At 41.3% G+C, this 16,938-nt stretch overlaps 2 protein-coding genes across 2 annotated transcripts; both read left to right on the top strand.

Annotated features, from left to right (window-relative positions):
- The first annotated feature begins 483 nt into the window (after nt 1-483).
- LOC120417044 (esterase E4-like) lies at nt 484-2,389 on the top strand. Its single transcript, XM_039578992.1, has 4 exons — nt 484-1,202; nt 1,259-1,395; nt 1,458-2,043; nt 2,104-2,389. Exons 1-4 carry the CDS (start codon nt 484-486, stop codon nt 2,387-2,389), a joined length of 1,728 nt encoding a protein of 575 aa, XP_039434926.1.
- A 2,812-nt stretch (nt 2,390-5,201) lies between these two features.
- Nucleotides 5,202-16,104, top strand: LOC120417050 (uncharacterized). The gene is made up of 9 exons (XM_039579003.2): nt 5,202-6,351; nt 6,409-6,545; nt 6,605-7,190; nt 7,251-7,529; nt 13,086-13,182; nt 14,078-14,817; nt 14,874-15,010; nt 15,136-15,721; nt 15,787-16,104. The coding sequence occupies exons 1-9, from the start codon at nt 5,633-5,635 to the stop codon at nt 16,070-16,072; spliced, it is 3,567 nt and encodes a 1,188-aa protein (XP_039434937.2). The 5' UTR covers nt 5,202-5,632; the 3' UTR covers nt 16,073-16,104.
- The last annotated feature ends 834 nt before the right edge of the window (nt 16,105-16,938 follow it).

The following is a 16,938-nucleotide window of genomic DNA, read 5'->3' as shown; positions in this document are numbered from 1 at the left end:
GTGAACCTGAAGTTTTGTAAACCTTATTTTGTAAACATCAAGTGTCAAATGGTTAGTAAATGATTTATTTGTTTAAATGCCCATCTGAAAATATTCAATAAAGTCGTTAACTCTAACCTTATGAAGCTCACGTCACCATGCTTCGATGATTACATGAACAAATAAAAAAATGTCAAATTTTTCAGCTAGTGTTCACTCTGCACTTGGAGTTGTATCTTATGTGCATCCATATAAGTAGGGATGTCTCAAATTAAGTGCCGTTTCGTAAACATTTTAGGCAGTTCATTAAATTACAAGCTGAAATACAACAAAAAAAGTTCAAGCTTGCAGCATAAAATAGACATTTCAAAATAAGCATCCCTGCAAACTAATTTTTATGGTCAACAGCAAACAAAAACCAAACATAAACCTAATTTGAAGTTAGTCTTTCTCTAGCATTCATGTGAGACACCTGTGCTTTTGGCCGGAACATCACACGGTAACATGAGTGTTACTCTCCAGTGGGTTCAGCTTCAGCTGGTTTTAGTGGTCGAATACATATCGCATCAGCTCAAGCAGATCTTCCTTCGGTTCTGGCCCTTTCTCGAGCGCCCAATTGTGAAAGTGAGACAGGGAAGTGTTAAGGGCGTAACGGCCAAACTGCCCAATGGCGAGCGATACCACTACTTCAAGAGCATTCCGTACAGCAAACCTCCGGTCGGGGAGTTGAGATTCCGACCACCGGTTCCGTTGGAGCGATTTGAGCAACCCATCCTCAACTGCAGCTACGAAAGACCTGATTTTATACATTTACAAGCTCCGATGGACGTGCTGATCAACGGGACGGAGTCGTCGCTTCATTTGAGCGTCTACACTCCGAGATTACCGTCGGAAGGTGTCTTAAGGTGTCCCGTTGTGGTGATGCTTCCGAGTGGGGGGTTTCGAGCCTGCACCAACAGTGCCTTCAGCTTCAATCCGGTACGCATTGTCCAGCAGGGAGTGGTCGTGGTCACTGTCGGGTATCGTGTTGGACCGTTGGGATTCCTGTGTCTACCGGATGTTGGTATTAGTGGGAACGCTGGACTTAAAGATCAACGGCTTGCGCTGAAGTGGGTTCATGAGAACATTAGCCAGTTTGGGGGAGATGAAAAGAATGTGACCTTGATGGGGCTGAGTGCTGGCGCATGGTCAGCTTATCTGCACTATCTGGCTCCGAATTCCAGGTACTGATTGTTGATATGATGTTAAGGTTGTCAATAACCGTTTGAATTCGTTTTAGAAAGTACTTCCATCGAGTGATTTTAAAAAGTGGAGACGCCTGTACGGAATCGGTGTTCCAGCTGGACCCGGAAGAAAAGGCTAGAAAGTTGGCGAAGCTTCTGGGCTGTCGAGGTAGCACAGATCGTGAAGTTCTTGGTGGGTTCATCTTCATCACGTTTTAAAGAATTTATCTACATTGAATGTCGAACTTTTTCCAGAAACGCTCATGAAGGCCCCAGCGAGACTGTTGACGAAGCTTCAAATGAAGATCTGTAGTTCCCGGGAGACCAGCTGTCCGATGAGGTACACCTTTCGGCCGGTCATCGAACGTGAACCAACTGCGGACAGCATAATTTGCCAACCGCCGGAGCAGATTCTCAAATCGTACGATACCCTGAGGATGCCGATCATGTCCAACCTGTGCAACGACGAAGGAATGCTGGGAATTATGATTAGCCGGAATCGACTGGACAAGTACAATCAGGAGGAATGGCTTGTGCCGCAATTTTTGGGCCACTCGGAAAATATGGATCGTCAAAGCGTAGGGAAAGAGGTCAAGCAGTTCTACTTTGGTGACAGGAAGGTTGGCCAAAATTGTCGCACCGCTTTGTGTGACTTCATGACGGATTGCACCTTTGCCGTTACAACCAACTTGAGCGCCGAATGGATCGCGCGATATCAACCGAGAGTGGAGCACTACCACAGCTGCTTTTCGTACGAAGGTCGTTTTAACTATGTGAAAGCTATCATGGGTGTTGAAATGAGGGGAGCTGGTCACGGTGACGATACTTACTATCTGTTCAGGTAATGTTAACTGAATGTCGTGAGACTTTATACTTGATCAAATTTCTCCTTTCAATTTAGTGCCCCTTTCGTAAAAAAGCTACCCAAAGACAGCGACGAGTACAAGATAAGTGAGATTGTAGTGAAAACCGTTACCAACTTTGCCAAATATGGCAATCCGACGCCAGACGAGAGTCTTTTGGGATTCCGATGGAGGCCGGTTGCACCAATACTGCACGGATCGCCGGACACGTTCGATTTGGATTGTCTGGAGGTGAATTTACACCCTCGGATGATTCGAAATCCAAACCAAAAACGGAAAGAGTTTTGGAGGAAGCTGATTCGAGAGAATACTGGTTTGCTTTGAAAAGATAAAAATGAATGTGATTCTTTTATATAATTTTCAAGGTTGTTAACGAAAAACAATTTCTGTAAGATTTTTGAAAACTTTTTCTTACTCTTGCCTTCTTTTTAATATTTATAAGTAATAATGCTTTCAATTGAATTACGATGTAACACACAGCTAAAAGGAACTACAAAACTCTGTTATATACCTTAATGAACTCATTGTAACTTAATTATTCAAAAATAAAACCGAATTGAATTGAATTGAATTAACGATAAAATTATCGAGGCTCGATAACGATAACGATAGTTCTATCGCTATCGTTATTTCGATAAATCTATCGACGATAATCTTATCGCCGATGGTAGAGGATAACTCCTTTTTTAATTTTTTTTTCTCAAATCGATTAATTCAAACATATTATGTTAAATTTTCAATGCTCTCAATAAGAATATTTTTTTTTAAATCTAGTATGTTTCAAAATAAAATATGTACCCAAATTAGTTCACAACATACCGTCTTTTTCGAAAGTACGGACGAAGCGAAATCTTGCATGCCTTTTAACTTTATTAGAGTTTTTTTTAAATACTAAAATTTTCATAAAATACCGTATTTTTCGACTTAGATTTTCATAATTTGCAATATGGGGGAAATATACCATTTCTCAGCCTATTTCTATTATCGGCCTACAGTCCAGACTCGATTATCCGAAATTCGATTATCCGAAGGTTTGTATGGGACTTCGGATAACCGAATCACGAGCAAAAAAAAATTGACATGATTTTTAATTTTCTTAATTTTAACATTAAATTAAGGTTCTGCTACCCTATTTTATTAAAATTTTAGTTATGGATTGCTTTTTAGCATACCAAATACACTTTCTAAGTATTTAAAAAGCGCCATTTTGTCTTCCATCTTGGAATTAAAAATTCTAAATCACTTTAGAGCATGTTTTGGGTCATATTCAAGCTCAACAATCAAAAACAAGACACCGAAAAAAAGGCTTCGGATAAACGAGTCTGGACTGTATCAGAACTTTGATCATAATAAACAGCTTTCATAAAGTGTTTTTGACTGTTCCAAAGTAACAAATAGCTCAAATAAAAGTGAGCAAGCAATTCTCCATTGTTGATGTATCTAAAAATGAAAAGCGGAAAACTGCAAAAGTGATGAGAATTGGTCGAATGGCTTAGAGTGATTTAAATGGGTATATTTTCCCTGGGTCACGGGGTCTTTTTTGAGGGGGTAGTATTTTTTGAGAAATAGCAAGAAAACTATCATATACATATGAAAGTGTGAAATATTCCCGTTTTTTTGCTGGGGGGAATTTTCTTTGAGAAATGTTTCTGGGTCCATTGAGTACACAAATCACTACAGAAAAGTATAATTGGTTGAGTTTATGCTCAATTGTAAGTCACTTTTAATATTTTATTTTGGATTTTAAAATAATCAACATATTTTTGTTTGTATTGGTTATTAAATGAACCGTTTTCATGATATTACTACCTATACTAACCCCCCCCCCCCCCCCACCGTGGGGTATCGAACAAATTGAAATTTTGTATGCTTTTTCAATTTATAATATATTTTTTTGAAAATACTGCAATTTTCTCAAATTACCGTATTCTTTTCGAAAATACTCTAATTTTTAAAATATGCCATTGGGTAACAGAATATGAAATATGGGTACCAAACGAAGTGAAATTGTGTATACTTTTTAAATTTATTAGAGTTTTTTTTATTGAAAATACTGAAATTTTCACAAAATATCGCATTTTTCGATAATACTCAAATTTTTAAAATATGCAATATGAGTATTTTCAAATTTTCAGAAATTCAAAAGATTTTTAAATCAACCCAAACATGCTAAAAGTGATTCTGAACGTAGGGGACTGCATTTTAAATTGATTTCAGGTGATTGCATTTCAATTTCCATTGAAATTTTAAAGTTTTTTGAAAAAATAATTTTTTTGCCCCCTGATTTTTCGAGCCTATTTTGAAGGGGGGGTGGGGGGGGGGGGGAGACAAAAACTTAAAATAAAATTTGTACCAGCCTTACCTATTTTTTGAAAATACTCTAATTTTCAAAATTTGCAATTGGGTATCAGAATATGAAATTGTGTATAATTTTTCAATTTGTTAGAGTTTTTTTTTTTTGGAGGATACTGAAATATGCAAACGAAGCGAAATTTCGCATGCTTCATACATACATTCTAACTGTGTATGCTTCATATCATACAAATTTTTGCGTCGTTTGGTACCCATATTGCATATTTTGAAAATTTGAGTATTTCCGTTAATTTGTGAAAACGTTAGTATTTTTCAATAAAAAAAATATAATAAATTGAAAAAGCATACAAAATTTTGATTCGTTTGATTCCCATATTTCAAATTATGGAAATTTGAGTATTCTCGAAAAAATACGGTATTATGTGAACAATTTTGAATTCATTTTTATACTTAAAAACTTACTACATTTTCAAAAAAAAACTTATTCTTAGTGAAGGCATTAAAATTTAACATGATATGGTTGAATTAATCGATTTAGAAAGATTTTAAAAATGAGTTACCTTCTATTATCGGCGATAAGATGATCGCCGATAAAATTATCGAAATGACGATAGCGAAAATGGTTATCGCTATCGTCAGACGATTATATTATCGACGATAATTTTATCGGTTAACAAACTTGATAATTTTATATTTTTATAACTTTTGTAAAGATTGAAAAATTAAAATAAACCAATAAAATATAGTTTCAGATCCATAAAATCTTAATTAATCCGTGGTAATAAAGTATACTTAAAAAAAATCAATAGTCACTTCAGAGATAATATGTTTATTTTAAAATTGGATAAAAGATGACACGGACTTGACCTTGAAAATTAATTACCGAGAAGAAAATGCTAAAAGTGCACGTATAAACTGAAACAGGTTTGGTCAAAAATACAATGAACCTGTTTACACTGAAAGCCATCGGGCAGCCGGTTAACTTTCGCTTTCGATTTCGATCTGAGCATTTTGGGTTAATCAGTCAGTTGATCATCAGCTTGCTGCCGAGAATCTTGACTCTTGTTTCGCTGAACAAAGTTCTACCTACTTTTGATATTTTTGTGCAATTTTCTTCTCAATAGTCAAGATCATTTAATTAACACTCGAATTAAATCTGCAAAAGATACTAAAAACAAGCGAAATAATCATAATTTGGATATATAATTTGATCGTCGCGAGTGAGTTTCAAACTTGTTTCCCTGAATCTATACCATGATTGTCACACCAAAGTGGCTCCAGCTCCAACTGGTTTTATCCGTCTGGTACATAATACACCAGCTCAAACAGATCGTCCTTCGGTTCTGGCCCTTTCTCGAGCGCCCAATTGTGAAAGTGAGCCAGGGAAGTGTTCAGGGCGTAACGGCCAAACTGCCCGATGGCGAGCGATACCACTACTTCAAGAGCATTCCTTACAGCAAACCCCCGGTCGGAGAGTTGAGATTCCGGCCACCGGTTCCGTTGGAGCGATTCGAGCGACCCATCCTCAACTGCAGCTACGAAAGACCGGATTTTATTCACTATCAAGCTCCGCTGGAAAAGTTTATCTTTGGAACGGAGTCGTCCCTTCATTTGAGCGTCTTCACACCAGGCTTGCCATCGGAAGGTCCTTCCAGATATCCGGTTATTGTGTTCCTCCCGAGTGGTGGTTTCCGAGCTTGTACCAACAGTACCTTTATCTTCGATCCGGAACCGATAGTTCTGGAGGGAGTGGTCGTGGTCACAGTCGGTTATCGTGTTGGTCCGTTGGGATTCCTCTGTCTACCGGATGCTGGTATCAGCGGAAACGCTGGACTTAAAGATCAACGGCTTGCGTTGAAGTGGGTGCATGAGAATATTGGCCAGTTTGGGGGAGATGAGAAGAACGTGACCTTGATGGGCTTAAGTGCTGGCGCGTGGTCTGCTTATCTACACTATCTGGCTCCGAATTCGAGGTACTGATCTTTGATATGAAGTCATGCTTGTCAATAACTGTTTTAAATTCGTTTTAGAAAGTACTTCCATAGAATCATTTGCCAAAGTGGGGACGCCTGTACGGAATCGGTGTTTCAGCTCGACCCGGAAGAAAAGGCTAGAAAGTTGGCGAAGCTTCTGGGCTGTCAAGGAGGCACAGATCGTGAAGTTCTAGGTGGGTTCATCTTCATAACGTTATGAATAAGTTAACACTAAAGTTCAAACATTTTCCAGAAACGCTCATGAAGGCCCCAGCGAGACTGTTGACGAAGCTTCAAATGAAGATCTGTAGTCCCGGGGAGACCAGCTGCCCAATGAGGTTCACCTTTCGACCGGTCATCGAACGTGAACAAACCGCGGACAGCATCATTTGCCAACCGCCGGAGCAGATTCTCAAATCGTACGACACTCTGAAGATGCCGATCATGTCCAACCTGTGCAGCGCCGAAGGAATGCTGGGAATTATGATGAGCCGGGATCGACTGGACAAGTACAACCAGGAGGAATGGCTGGTTCCGCAGTTTTTGGGCCACTCGGAAAAGATGGATCGTCAAAGTGTAGGAAAAGAGGTCAAGCAGTTCTACTTTGGTGACCGGAAGGTTGGCCAAAATTGTCTCTCAGAATTGTGTGACTTCATGACGGATTGTACCTTCGCCGTAACATCCAACCTGAGCGCCGAATGGATCGCGCGATATCAACCGAATGTAGAGCACTACCACAGCTTCTTCTCGTACAATGGCCGTTTGAACTATGCGAAAGCAGTTCTGAATGTAGACGTTGAGGCAGCGAGTCACGGTGACGATCTTTACTATCTATTCAGGTAGAACAAACTCATAATCTTGATAACTGTAAGATTTACACTTATCTTTACAAATTTCAGTGCCCCCTTCGTCAAAAAGTTACCGAAAGACAGCGACGAGTACAAAATGCGTGAGATTGTAGTGAAAGCCGTTACCAACTTTGCCAAGTGTGGCAATCCTACGCCGGACGAGAGTCTGTTGGGATTCCGGTGGAGGCCGGTGGCGCCAACGGCGCCAAACACGACCAAGTTCGATTTGGATTGCTTGGAGGTAAACTTACCGCCTCGAATGATCCGTAATCCCAACCAGGAACGGAAGGAGTTTTGGCGGAAGATGATTCGGGAGAATACCAATCTACTGTGAGCGTGGAATCATTTCCAAAATATACGGTTTGTGAGATATAGGGTGTATTATTGTTGCTAGACTAGACCTCTGTCGTATAGTGGATTTTCCTTGAGGAGTTTTAATGAAAAAATCAATAAAGTCAATAAATCTAACGATTATTAACTCACAAATCTTTTATTTAGCACATTCACAATTCTAAATAGAAGAACTACCAACATAAATGGGTGTCCATAAACGAATAGCGAAGGAAACAATTGTTTATTCTCGCTTACTTGTTTAAAAGTTCCTATGAACAATTCTCTACGAAATTGGCCCATTTCTACCATTTTTATTTTTTTATATTTTTCTCGAAAAGTTCAGAAAATTTAATTTTAAAATGGCCAAACTTTCAATATTACGTCCTTTTGAAATGATCGTCTTGATTTAAAAAAAATAAAAATATTGTTTTCGGAAAGATCGGAAAATTTTACGCATGTTTCATATTCTAACATTGAAAATCGGACCATTGGTTGCTGAGATATCGACATCAGAAAATGGTGGGTTGCTTGGGTGAGACTTAAAAAACATAAATTTTCCTATTTTTAAACCTTAGCATGGCAATATTTCAGCAACTAAGGGTCGTATCAACAAAGTTCATAAAATCTTAATATAGAGAATTTTCTCAGCTCTTCAAAAATATTTTTTTCAAAAGTAGGCAAACATGGACACTAATTTAAAATCATTGCGACTTTTTCCAAAAAAGTTTCCCAAAAATGGCCAAAACTTGAAAACGGTGCTTTTTATCAAAATTTCACTAAAATAATTTTTGATTGCAAATTTAATTTTACATCGAAAAATGAAGTTGAAAAATTTTGCGACCAATATCTCGATTTTTTGAAAAAAACTAACTTAATCCACGTATGTGGTTGGAGCCTTCCTCACTCATTACCAACAATGGCTGATTTGATGGGGTTGTACACAAATGTTATCTATTTTTTAGATCCGGAATAAAAAAGTACATAAATGTCACTTAAGTGACCATATCTCGAGACAGGGTTGCCAGATCTTCAATGTTTTGGACTCGCTGGAAAGGTCTTTTGATAACCTATCCAACGATGGGTCGGATGGTGGATCCGGACATAGTTTACATACATTTAAGTGAGATCCGGATATATGTGAAAACACATTTTTATACATAACTTTTGAACTACTTATCGAAACTTCAATCTGTATAAAACTCGATCTATGGGACCCTAAACCAAGTCGAATGCAACAGGTTCGGGTCAAATCGGTTCAGCCAGTGCTGAGAAACATGAGCTAGTTTGTTGGTCACATACATACATACACACACACATACACACAGACATTTGTTCAGTTTTCGATTCTGAGTCGATATGTATACATGAAGGTGGGTCTACGAACTTTTTATACAAAGTTCATTTTTAGAGCAGGATTATAGCCTTACCTCACTGAGGAAGGCAAAAATCAGTATTGATCCAGTATTGATTCTTCAACTCGGTCAAAGATTTTTTGCCCATTCTGGAAATTTCTGATAAGTTGGCATTTGATGTCCCCTAAAACATATTAGACAATTAAATAATAGTGTTGTTTGAAATTCAAGTTTTAGTGAAAAAAAGTGAAATTAAAAATCACCAAAAAAATTTTACCGTGTATCATATTTTTTCAGTGTAGTCCTTATCCATACTTAAAACTTTGCCGAATACACCAAATCGATCAAAAAATTTCTTCCAAAGATACAGATTTTCGAATTTTCATAAATCATTTTTGTATGGACAGCTGCCAAATGTGTATGGAAAATTATATGAACACACTAATGATGCAAAATGGCTTCTTTGGGCATACCGAAGGTACTAAAAAAGTTTCAGCCGGATTAAAAAATACAAAAAAATCGAATGACCGAAATCAGAGAATTGCTCATACAGTCCAGACTCGATTATCCGAAGCCTCGATTATCCGAAGTTTCGATTATCCGAAGTTCGATTATCCGAAGGTTTGTATGGGACTTCGGATAATCGAATCACGAACAAAATTTTTTTTTTCGTTTTTTTTTTCTTTTTCTTGTTTTAAACATCAAATTCGAGATCTGCAACCCCATTTTACTCAAATTCAATTCAATTCAATTCGGTTTTATTTGTGAATAATCAAGTTACAATGAGTTCATTTAGGTGCATAACAGAGTTTTGGTGTTCCTTTCAGCTGTGTTTAAATCGTTATTCAATCGAAAAATTATTACTTATAACTATGGAATAGACAAGAGTAAGAAAAAGTTTTCAAAAAACTTACAGAAAGTGCAATGGGAAAAGGATAGATAGAGAGAAAGCTTAAAACTAGATCACAGACAAAAATAATCAATTATAGATGTGCTTGATCATCAGCTCCCCGAGGGCCAGAAATTGCTCCGCCTTGTTACGGCAGCTCCGAAACCGCGTCATCATCTCCCCCGCGAGAGCAAAGAACTCCGGCAGGGAAAAGAGATCTTCCCCGGTGACTCCTTGCTGGGCCGCATCGCCGCTACCGGCAGCGACCACGCTGGCAAACGAACGCCCCCATCCAGGAGGGATCGCTGGGTTGTCCGCTGGAACCGTACGCTGTCCAGCTGCAGGAACGGCTGCGCTCGTACTTCGCTGAGGGGAGTGAGATGCTGCTGCTTTCTTCTTCCTCTTTTCCTGCTCCTCGAGGTAGGCCTTGCGCGCGACGCATCCGCGGTAATTGCCGGTATGGTTGCCGTCACAGTTCGCGCACTTTACGCGCGGCTTGGTTTGTTCTGCGTTTTCCCCCAAGTCCGCCTTTCGTGGCAGTGCGCACGCCTCCGAGAGGTGTGACTCACCGCACTTCACGCAGCGGGGCCGGAGGTTGCAGTTCCGCGAGCCGTGGCCAAATTTCTGGCAACGGTGGCATTGCGCTACGTCCGTCGGGTTCTTGGTGTAAAACCGCCAGTTTACCCAAAAACCGTCCAACGTCTTAGTCCGCCGCAGATCTTGGATCTTGACGGTGCCGCGGTCGAAGTACAACAGGTACAAGGTATGCGTACCCGTGACTGTTGTCTTTCGCGAGAGCACTTTTATCTCCCGTGGCTTTATTCCGGCGTTCGAGAGGTGTCGCTTCAGGTCGGCGATCGGACGGTCTTGATAACCCTGCAAGACGACCTTAACAGGGGGCTTCTCTGGGTCGTATGTGTAGAAGTTGAAGTTGCTACGCTTCAGTTCTTCAAGCACCAGGTCGAAATCTTTTCTGTTCAGTGTGATCACTTGCACTGCCGACTTACCGATTTTCAGACAATATCCGAGGCCTTCCAGCAACTCGTCAACATCGTCCGCCAACGTGTCCAAAACAAAAATTGGAGGTGGTCTTCGTTCCGTTGGAGAATTGTTCTTTTTTGACGTCGACACTTTCTTCCGTGCACGTCCATCGTATTCGTCGTCGTCGGTAGTGCTGCTACCGTCGGTGTTGTTGTTGTTATTTTCTTCGTCATCGCTCAGCATCTGGAACTCGTTCCTGATGGGGATGTTGGCGGATGTTGATGTGCCACTGGTTGTGGCACCGGAAGTACCGGAACGGGTTCGCACTGGTGATCTTGGAACATATCCGGGATGTAGTAACTTTTTGTCGATTCCTTCTGCGCTCACTCTCCCCTGCGCGATGGCGGTCGACACGGCGTTGGTTTGTTTACCTTTTTGCACACGGCCGGTAGACGAACTTCGCGGGTTTTTCGAGGCCGCACTCGAACTGCCACGGCCACGGCCGGCCCTTGGCATGCTGGTGGAGCAAACTCGCGGCTAATCACGGTAAACTACGGCGAAAAAAATCGAAAAAACGATGGAGCACTGAGCACTTGACTGCTGCTTGCTCTCGTGCGAACACGGAGGTGTTTTACTCAAATTTGAATAGTTGATTTCCTATTAAATAATAAAATGCATTTTTTCAATATTTCAACACCGCCATATTGTCCTGGCCGCCATCTTGGATTTAAAAGTTTTAAATCACTTTAACGTAGTTTAGGGGTCATACTTAAGCCCAACAATAAAAAATTAGGTGATTCGATTATCCGAAGTGAAATTTTTCCAAGGCCTTCGGATAATCAAGTCTGGACTGTATATGTGGGATGACTGCACTCTAATCGTATATTTCTGAACAAAAACAATTATAATAAAAAAAAAGTCTGAATTATGATGAGATTTCTGATTTCATGGTTCTGTACTAGTGGCCCACAGAAGATTAAAAAAAACCCATTTTATACCTAATTGAAATGTTCCAAAAATCTGAACGAAAGAATCAAATAAATCCTCACAAAACGTAGAATCAACTAAAGAGCAGCCAAATTTGTCGCTCGAGTGCAATAAACACATAACACGAATCAAACGCGACATTTTCAAAGTTATAAATACAAATGGAACAAAAACCGGCGTGACATTGAAAAGAATTGCCAACAATACACAGCAAAAAATCCGACGGTAAAATCGCATGCAAAAGCATGCACATCACCTTCGTCAAAATAAACACTTAATATTACACACTACATGTACAATTTTTGCAACCACAAAAAAAAGTTGCAACCGGCGGGATTCAAACCCAGCACCAAAGTAAGGACTGGCGCCTTAGTCCGCTCGGTCATCAGACCGATGAAAAGTTGTAAGGATAAACGCATATATGAGCTTGACATTTCGGTCGAGTAGGTTTCCCATACTGATGGGCTACATATTTCAGCGTGTAAAATTACATAAAATTGCATAAAATAATGCAATATTTATTTTACACCCAGGCCTTTTACACGCAGCTGAATTACTACTTTTTTAGCTGTGTAGATACTGACCGCGGCAACTATAAACAATAACTCCAATTAACCCTTTCAGGCTTGAATTTGGGAATTAACATTTAGGTATGGGTGATAATGATTTTAAAATTTTCATTTATGGGTCATTCATTACCCATTAGGCATGAAAGGGTTAAACTCAATCAGGGTTGATAAAAATATACTTGTTCGGCCAGGGGGCCGACTCAGAAAACTGCGGACGACCCACCGTTTCTTTCCAGGTTCCAGGATCCCATCGATGCAGCAGCGGATAACTCCAGCGGACGGTAAGTAGCGGCGGACCAGACTTCGGGTAAGTAAAACTCCAAGGTTTCAGGTACTCCGAGAGAGGCAACTTGCCTTCTCGGAGGTTGGATTAGAAGAGATCGTTTATTTTCACTTTTACTTACAGGTTAATTATCACAGATTGAATTCGTAACAAATAACAATACTTCCCTACGTTGTGTTTGTTTTGTGTGTGGTGACAATGAGTTATTCACCACACTGCTTTGGCGAGGGGTTCTTTGTTTACTTAGAATTAGACCGTGGAACACTAGAGACGTTAGGGTTCCAACATACTCCCCACCAAAAACGAATGTTTTTAAATTGCTCTCCTAATTTCTAAATTTGTTTTCTGGGTCACAAGCTAAACTAGCAAAATGGTTGAAGCAGCCATTTTGTGCTACGCACGTGTGCTTTGTTTCCACGGGAAGCAATCGCAGACAGACAAGCTTGCTGTCTAAAGGTTGACGCTGGGCAACCCCGGTTTGCCTACGCACAGCACAAACCCGACGTTCCGACGCAATGGGTCCCACAGTGGAGGCTTGTTGCTCCGTGATTCACCTGCTCAAGAGTTCCTGGATCCGCGCACCGAGGCGGTAGGACTCGCATCTTGCAAGCGAACCGACAAAAACTTGACCCAAATGGCCTTGCGGAAAAACAATTACACGGACAAAACTTGGCTCTCCTCAACACTAAACACTGATGGCGACGGAGCCATTTTGTAGCTGGATTCCTTCTGCGATGGCGATAGTTACCGGTGGAAAACGATGGCGGTGGACCTCCGGCTTGACCATCCTGGTCACGGCACCAATGTTCGGCCAGGGGGCCGACTCAGAAAACTGCGGACGACCCACCGTTTCTTTCCAGGTTCCAGGATCCCATCGATGCAGCAGCGGATAACTCCAGCGGACGGTAAGTAGCGGCGGACCAGACTTCGGGTAAGTAAAACTCCAAGGTTTCAGGTACTCCGAGAGAGGCAACTTGCCTTCTCGGCGGTTGGATTAGAAGAGATCGTTTATTTTCACTTTTACTTACAGGTTAATTATCACAGATTGAATTCGTAACAAATAACAATACTTCCCTACGTTGTGTTTGTTTTGTGTGTGGTGACAATGAGTTATTCACCACACTGCTTTGGCGAGGGGTTCTTTGTTTACTTAGAATTAGACCGTGGAACACTAGAGACGTTAGGGTTCCAACAATACTACAAACCGGTTCAAATGTGCTTCTCTGAAAGGAAGTTAATTGCTCCTCATGAAATTGGAACCGCGAAATTTTGACCATGAGCAGCTCGTGCGTGAGTAGCTTTCAACTAAACGGTTTGTCACTTTATGACCATTTCCTTGAGAGAGAGACACACACACACAATCTCTCTTTAGGCTGGTTTGTCGGACCCGTATTAAGTCGTTCAAATATCCCAAACAAGCCTTTTTTATCGTCATTTTCCGCGCAATGGCGCTACGGCTAAACGTGCCTTTAGTGCGGAGTTAGTCGTGCTGTAGAGTTCAACCTAGTACCATGACTCTCAAGTGGGCTAAGCTACAGCTGGTCGTAATTCTGTGGTACGCCTGGCATCAGCTTAAGCAGATCCTGCTCCGATTTTGGCCCTTTCTCGAGCGTCCCATAGTGGAAGTACGCCAGGGTGGAGTTCAGGGCGTAACGTCCAAACTGCCCAATGGCGAGCGTTATCACTACTTCAAGTGCATTCCGTACTGCAAAGCTCCGGTCGGGGAGTTGAGATTTCGGCCACCGGTTCCGTTGGAGAAGTTTGAGCAACCCGTCTTGGACTGTAGTTACGAACGAGATGATTTTGTTCAGGTGCAGGGACCTCACGACCTGCGCGTGATTGGGGTTGAGTCGTCACTTCATCTGAGCGTCTTCACGCCGGGATTGCCACCGGAAGGTGCCTCCAAGTATCCCGTGATTGTGTACATCCCTGGTGGAGGACTACGAGCGTGTACCAACAGTACTTTCATCTACGATCCGGTTCACATCGTCCAGCAGGGAGTGGTCGTGGTCACTGTGGCGTACCGCGTTGGACCGTTGGGATTCCTCTGTCTACCGGGTGCTGGTATTAGTGGGAACGCTGGACTCAAAGATCAACGGCTTGCACTGAAGTGGGTTCATGAGAACATCTCCAAGTTCAGGGGGGATATCGAGAACGTAACTTTGATGGGTCAAAGTGCCGGCGCGTGGTCAGCTTATCTGCACTACCTTTCTCCGAATTCCAGGTACTAATCTTTGCTTTGATGTTAAGATTGTCAATAACCGTTTGAATTCGTTTTAGAAAGTACTTCCACCGGGCGATTTTCCAAAGTGGGGACGCCTGTACGGAATCGGTGTTTCAGCTCGACCCGGAAGAAAAGGCTAGAAAGTTGGCGAAGCTTCTGGGCTGCCGAGGCAGCTCGGATCGCGAGGTTCTGAGTACGTATCTCCACAACTTAAACGAGCGCACGTGCAAAAACCGTTTACCCAACTCCCAAACAAACGCAAACCGAGTGCTGAGTCAATGCAAAACAAGGTCGTACTCAACTCTACCGATTTTTCAGACACCCTCATGAAAGCGCCTGCCGCGGCGCTAACTCAAGCTCAACTCAAGATCTGCAGCCCCGGTGAGGAGTCCTGCCCGATGAGGTACGCCTTCCGGCCGGTCATCGAGCGCGAACTCACCGCGGACAGCATCATTTGCCAACCGCCGGAGCAGATTCTTAAATCGTACGACACACTCCGAATGCCAATCATGTCCAGCTTGTGCAGCGCCGAAGGTTTGCTTGGAGTTAAGCTGAGCCGGAATCGACTCCACAAGTACAACCAGGAAGAATTGCTGGTGCCGCAGTTTTTGGGCTGCTCGGAAAAGTTGGATCGTCAGGGAGTGGGGAAAAAGGTTCGGCAGTTCTACTTTGGTGATCGGAAAGTTGGCCAGAACACGCTAAACGCGTTTTGTGACTACGCTTCAGACTACACCTTTGTCGTAACGTCCCAGCTGAGCGCCGAATGGATCGCTCGATATCAACCGAATGTAGAGCACTTCCACAGCTACTTTTCGTACGACGGTCGTATGAACTATGTGAAAGCCATTATGGGGGTGGACATCCCGGGAGCGAGTCACAGTGATGATCTTTACTATCTTTTTAGGTAATATTTGCATTTTATTCATATAATGTTAAACTAATAATGTTTTTTTTTTTGTTGTAATTTAGTGCTCCTTTCGTTAAACCGTTGCCAGAAGACTGTAACGAGTACAAAATACGTGAGATTGAATTGAAAACCGTAACTAATTTTGCCAAATACGGGAATCCAACGCCAGACGAGAGTCTGTTAGGATTCCGGTGGACACCGGTTTCGACGGTGCCAAGTGATGCCACAGAACCGTTTGATTTGGACTGTTTGGAGGTGAATTGGCCGCCGCGGATGATCCGGAATCCAAATCCGGACCGAATGGAGTTTTGGAGGAAAATTATTTTAGAGAATACAAATTTGCTATAAATTTGTTAAAATTAAGGGGAAATTAAAACAGATCGTTACATAAATATGAGCAATTCGTTTAAAAAAAATTAACAACTGTCACAAACCAACATCATTTTGACTTTGAGAAGACAGTCTGCGTTATATAAGAGCATTTTCCCCACTGCTCCAATTTGCTGCAATACAATGTTGAGCTTGTGAAATTATTATTTATAAAAAGTTTTAACATTTCGATGCTTTGTGCTCTCTTATTCTAACTGGATAGGAATCCCAGCAAACTTAGTACAACAGAGCACACGGACATCGATTTGTGAAAACTACAAATTAACTAAACGTGCCACGCACTAGCTATTCAAGGAATAAATGATAAAATGATGTGGCTGTAAATTGTGAATATTTGAACAAAATTTGGCTGTGGAATCGAATTCAGATAGACATTTCGGAAAATTCGAAAAAGGAAAATGAATTCCTGAAAGGAAAATTGCTGAATTTTTTAAATTTCACGTTTTCGTCATCTGTTTTAGCCTTATTTTTTTTTGCACCTTATTCTGATATTTTGGTTGGTTTCGGTTTGAATAAACACAGTACAACATAAATATTACATCAATTTCCAAATTTGATGCTTTGAAGTGCTCTTAAAAACGGCTGTCCCTATTCATACTGCAGTTCCGCTCAAAATTTTAAACGAAGAAATACCTCACATTTCCAATTAAATTTGAGTTAGAGCTCATACGCACGAAAATTGGATTAGGATTGAGTGACTTCTAGCTGTCAAATTGCGTAACTCACTCTCTTCGCTCGAGAAAAATTGAGTTCTCACTTTCTAGTAGTGAGTTCCGCAAGAGTTTCTCTCGACTGATGGAGGCGGATGATTGTCCAAGATGGGA

Source organism: Culex pipiens, chromosome 3 (genome assembly GCF_016801865.2).
Source record: "Culex pipiens pallens isolate TS chromosome 3, TS_CPP_V2, whole genome shotgun sequence".
Taxonomy (NCBI): domain Eukaryota; kingdom Metazoa; phylum Arthropoda; class Insecta; order Diptera; family Culicidae; genus Culex; species Culex pipiens.
Note: the sequence above shows the minus strand (reverse complement) of the source record. Positions and strands in the feature narration are given on the sequence as shown.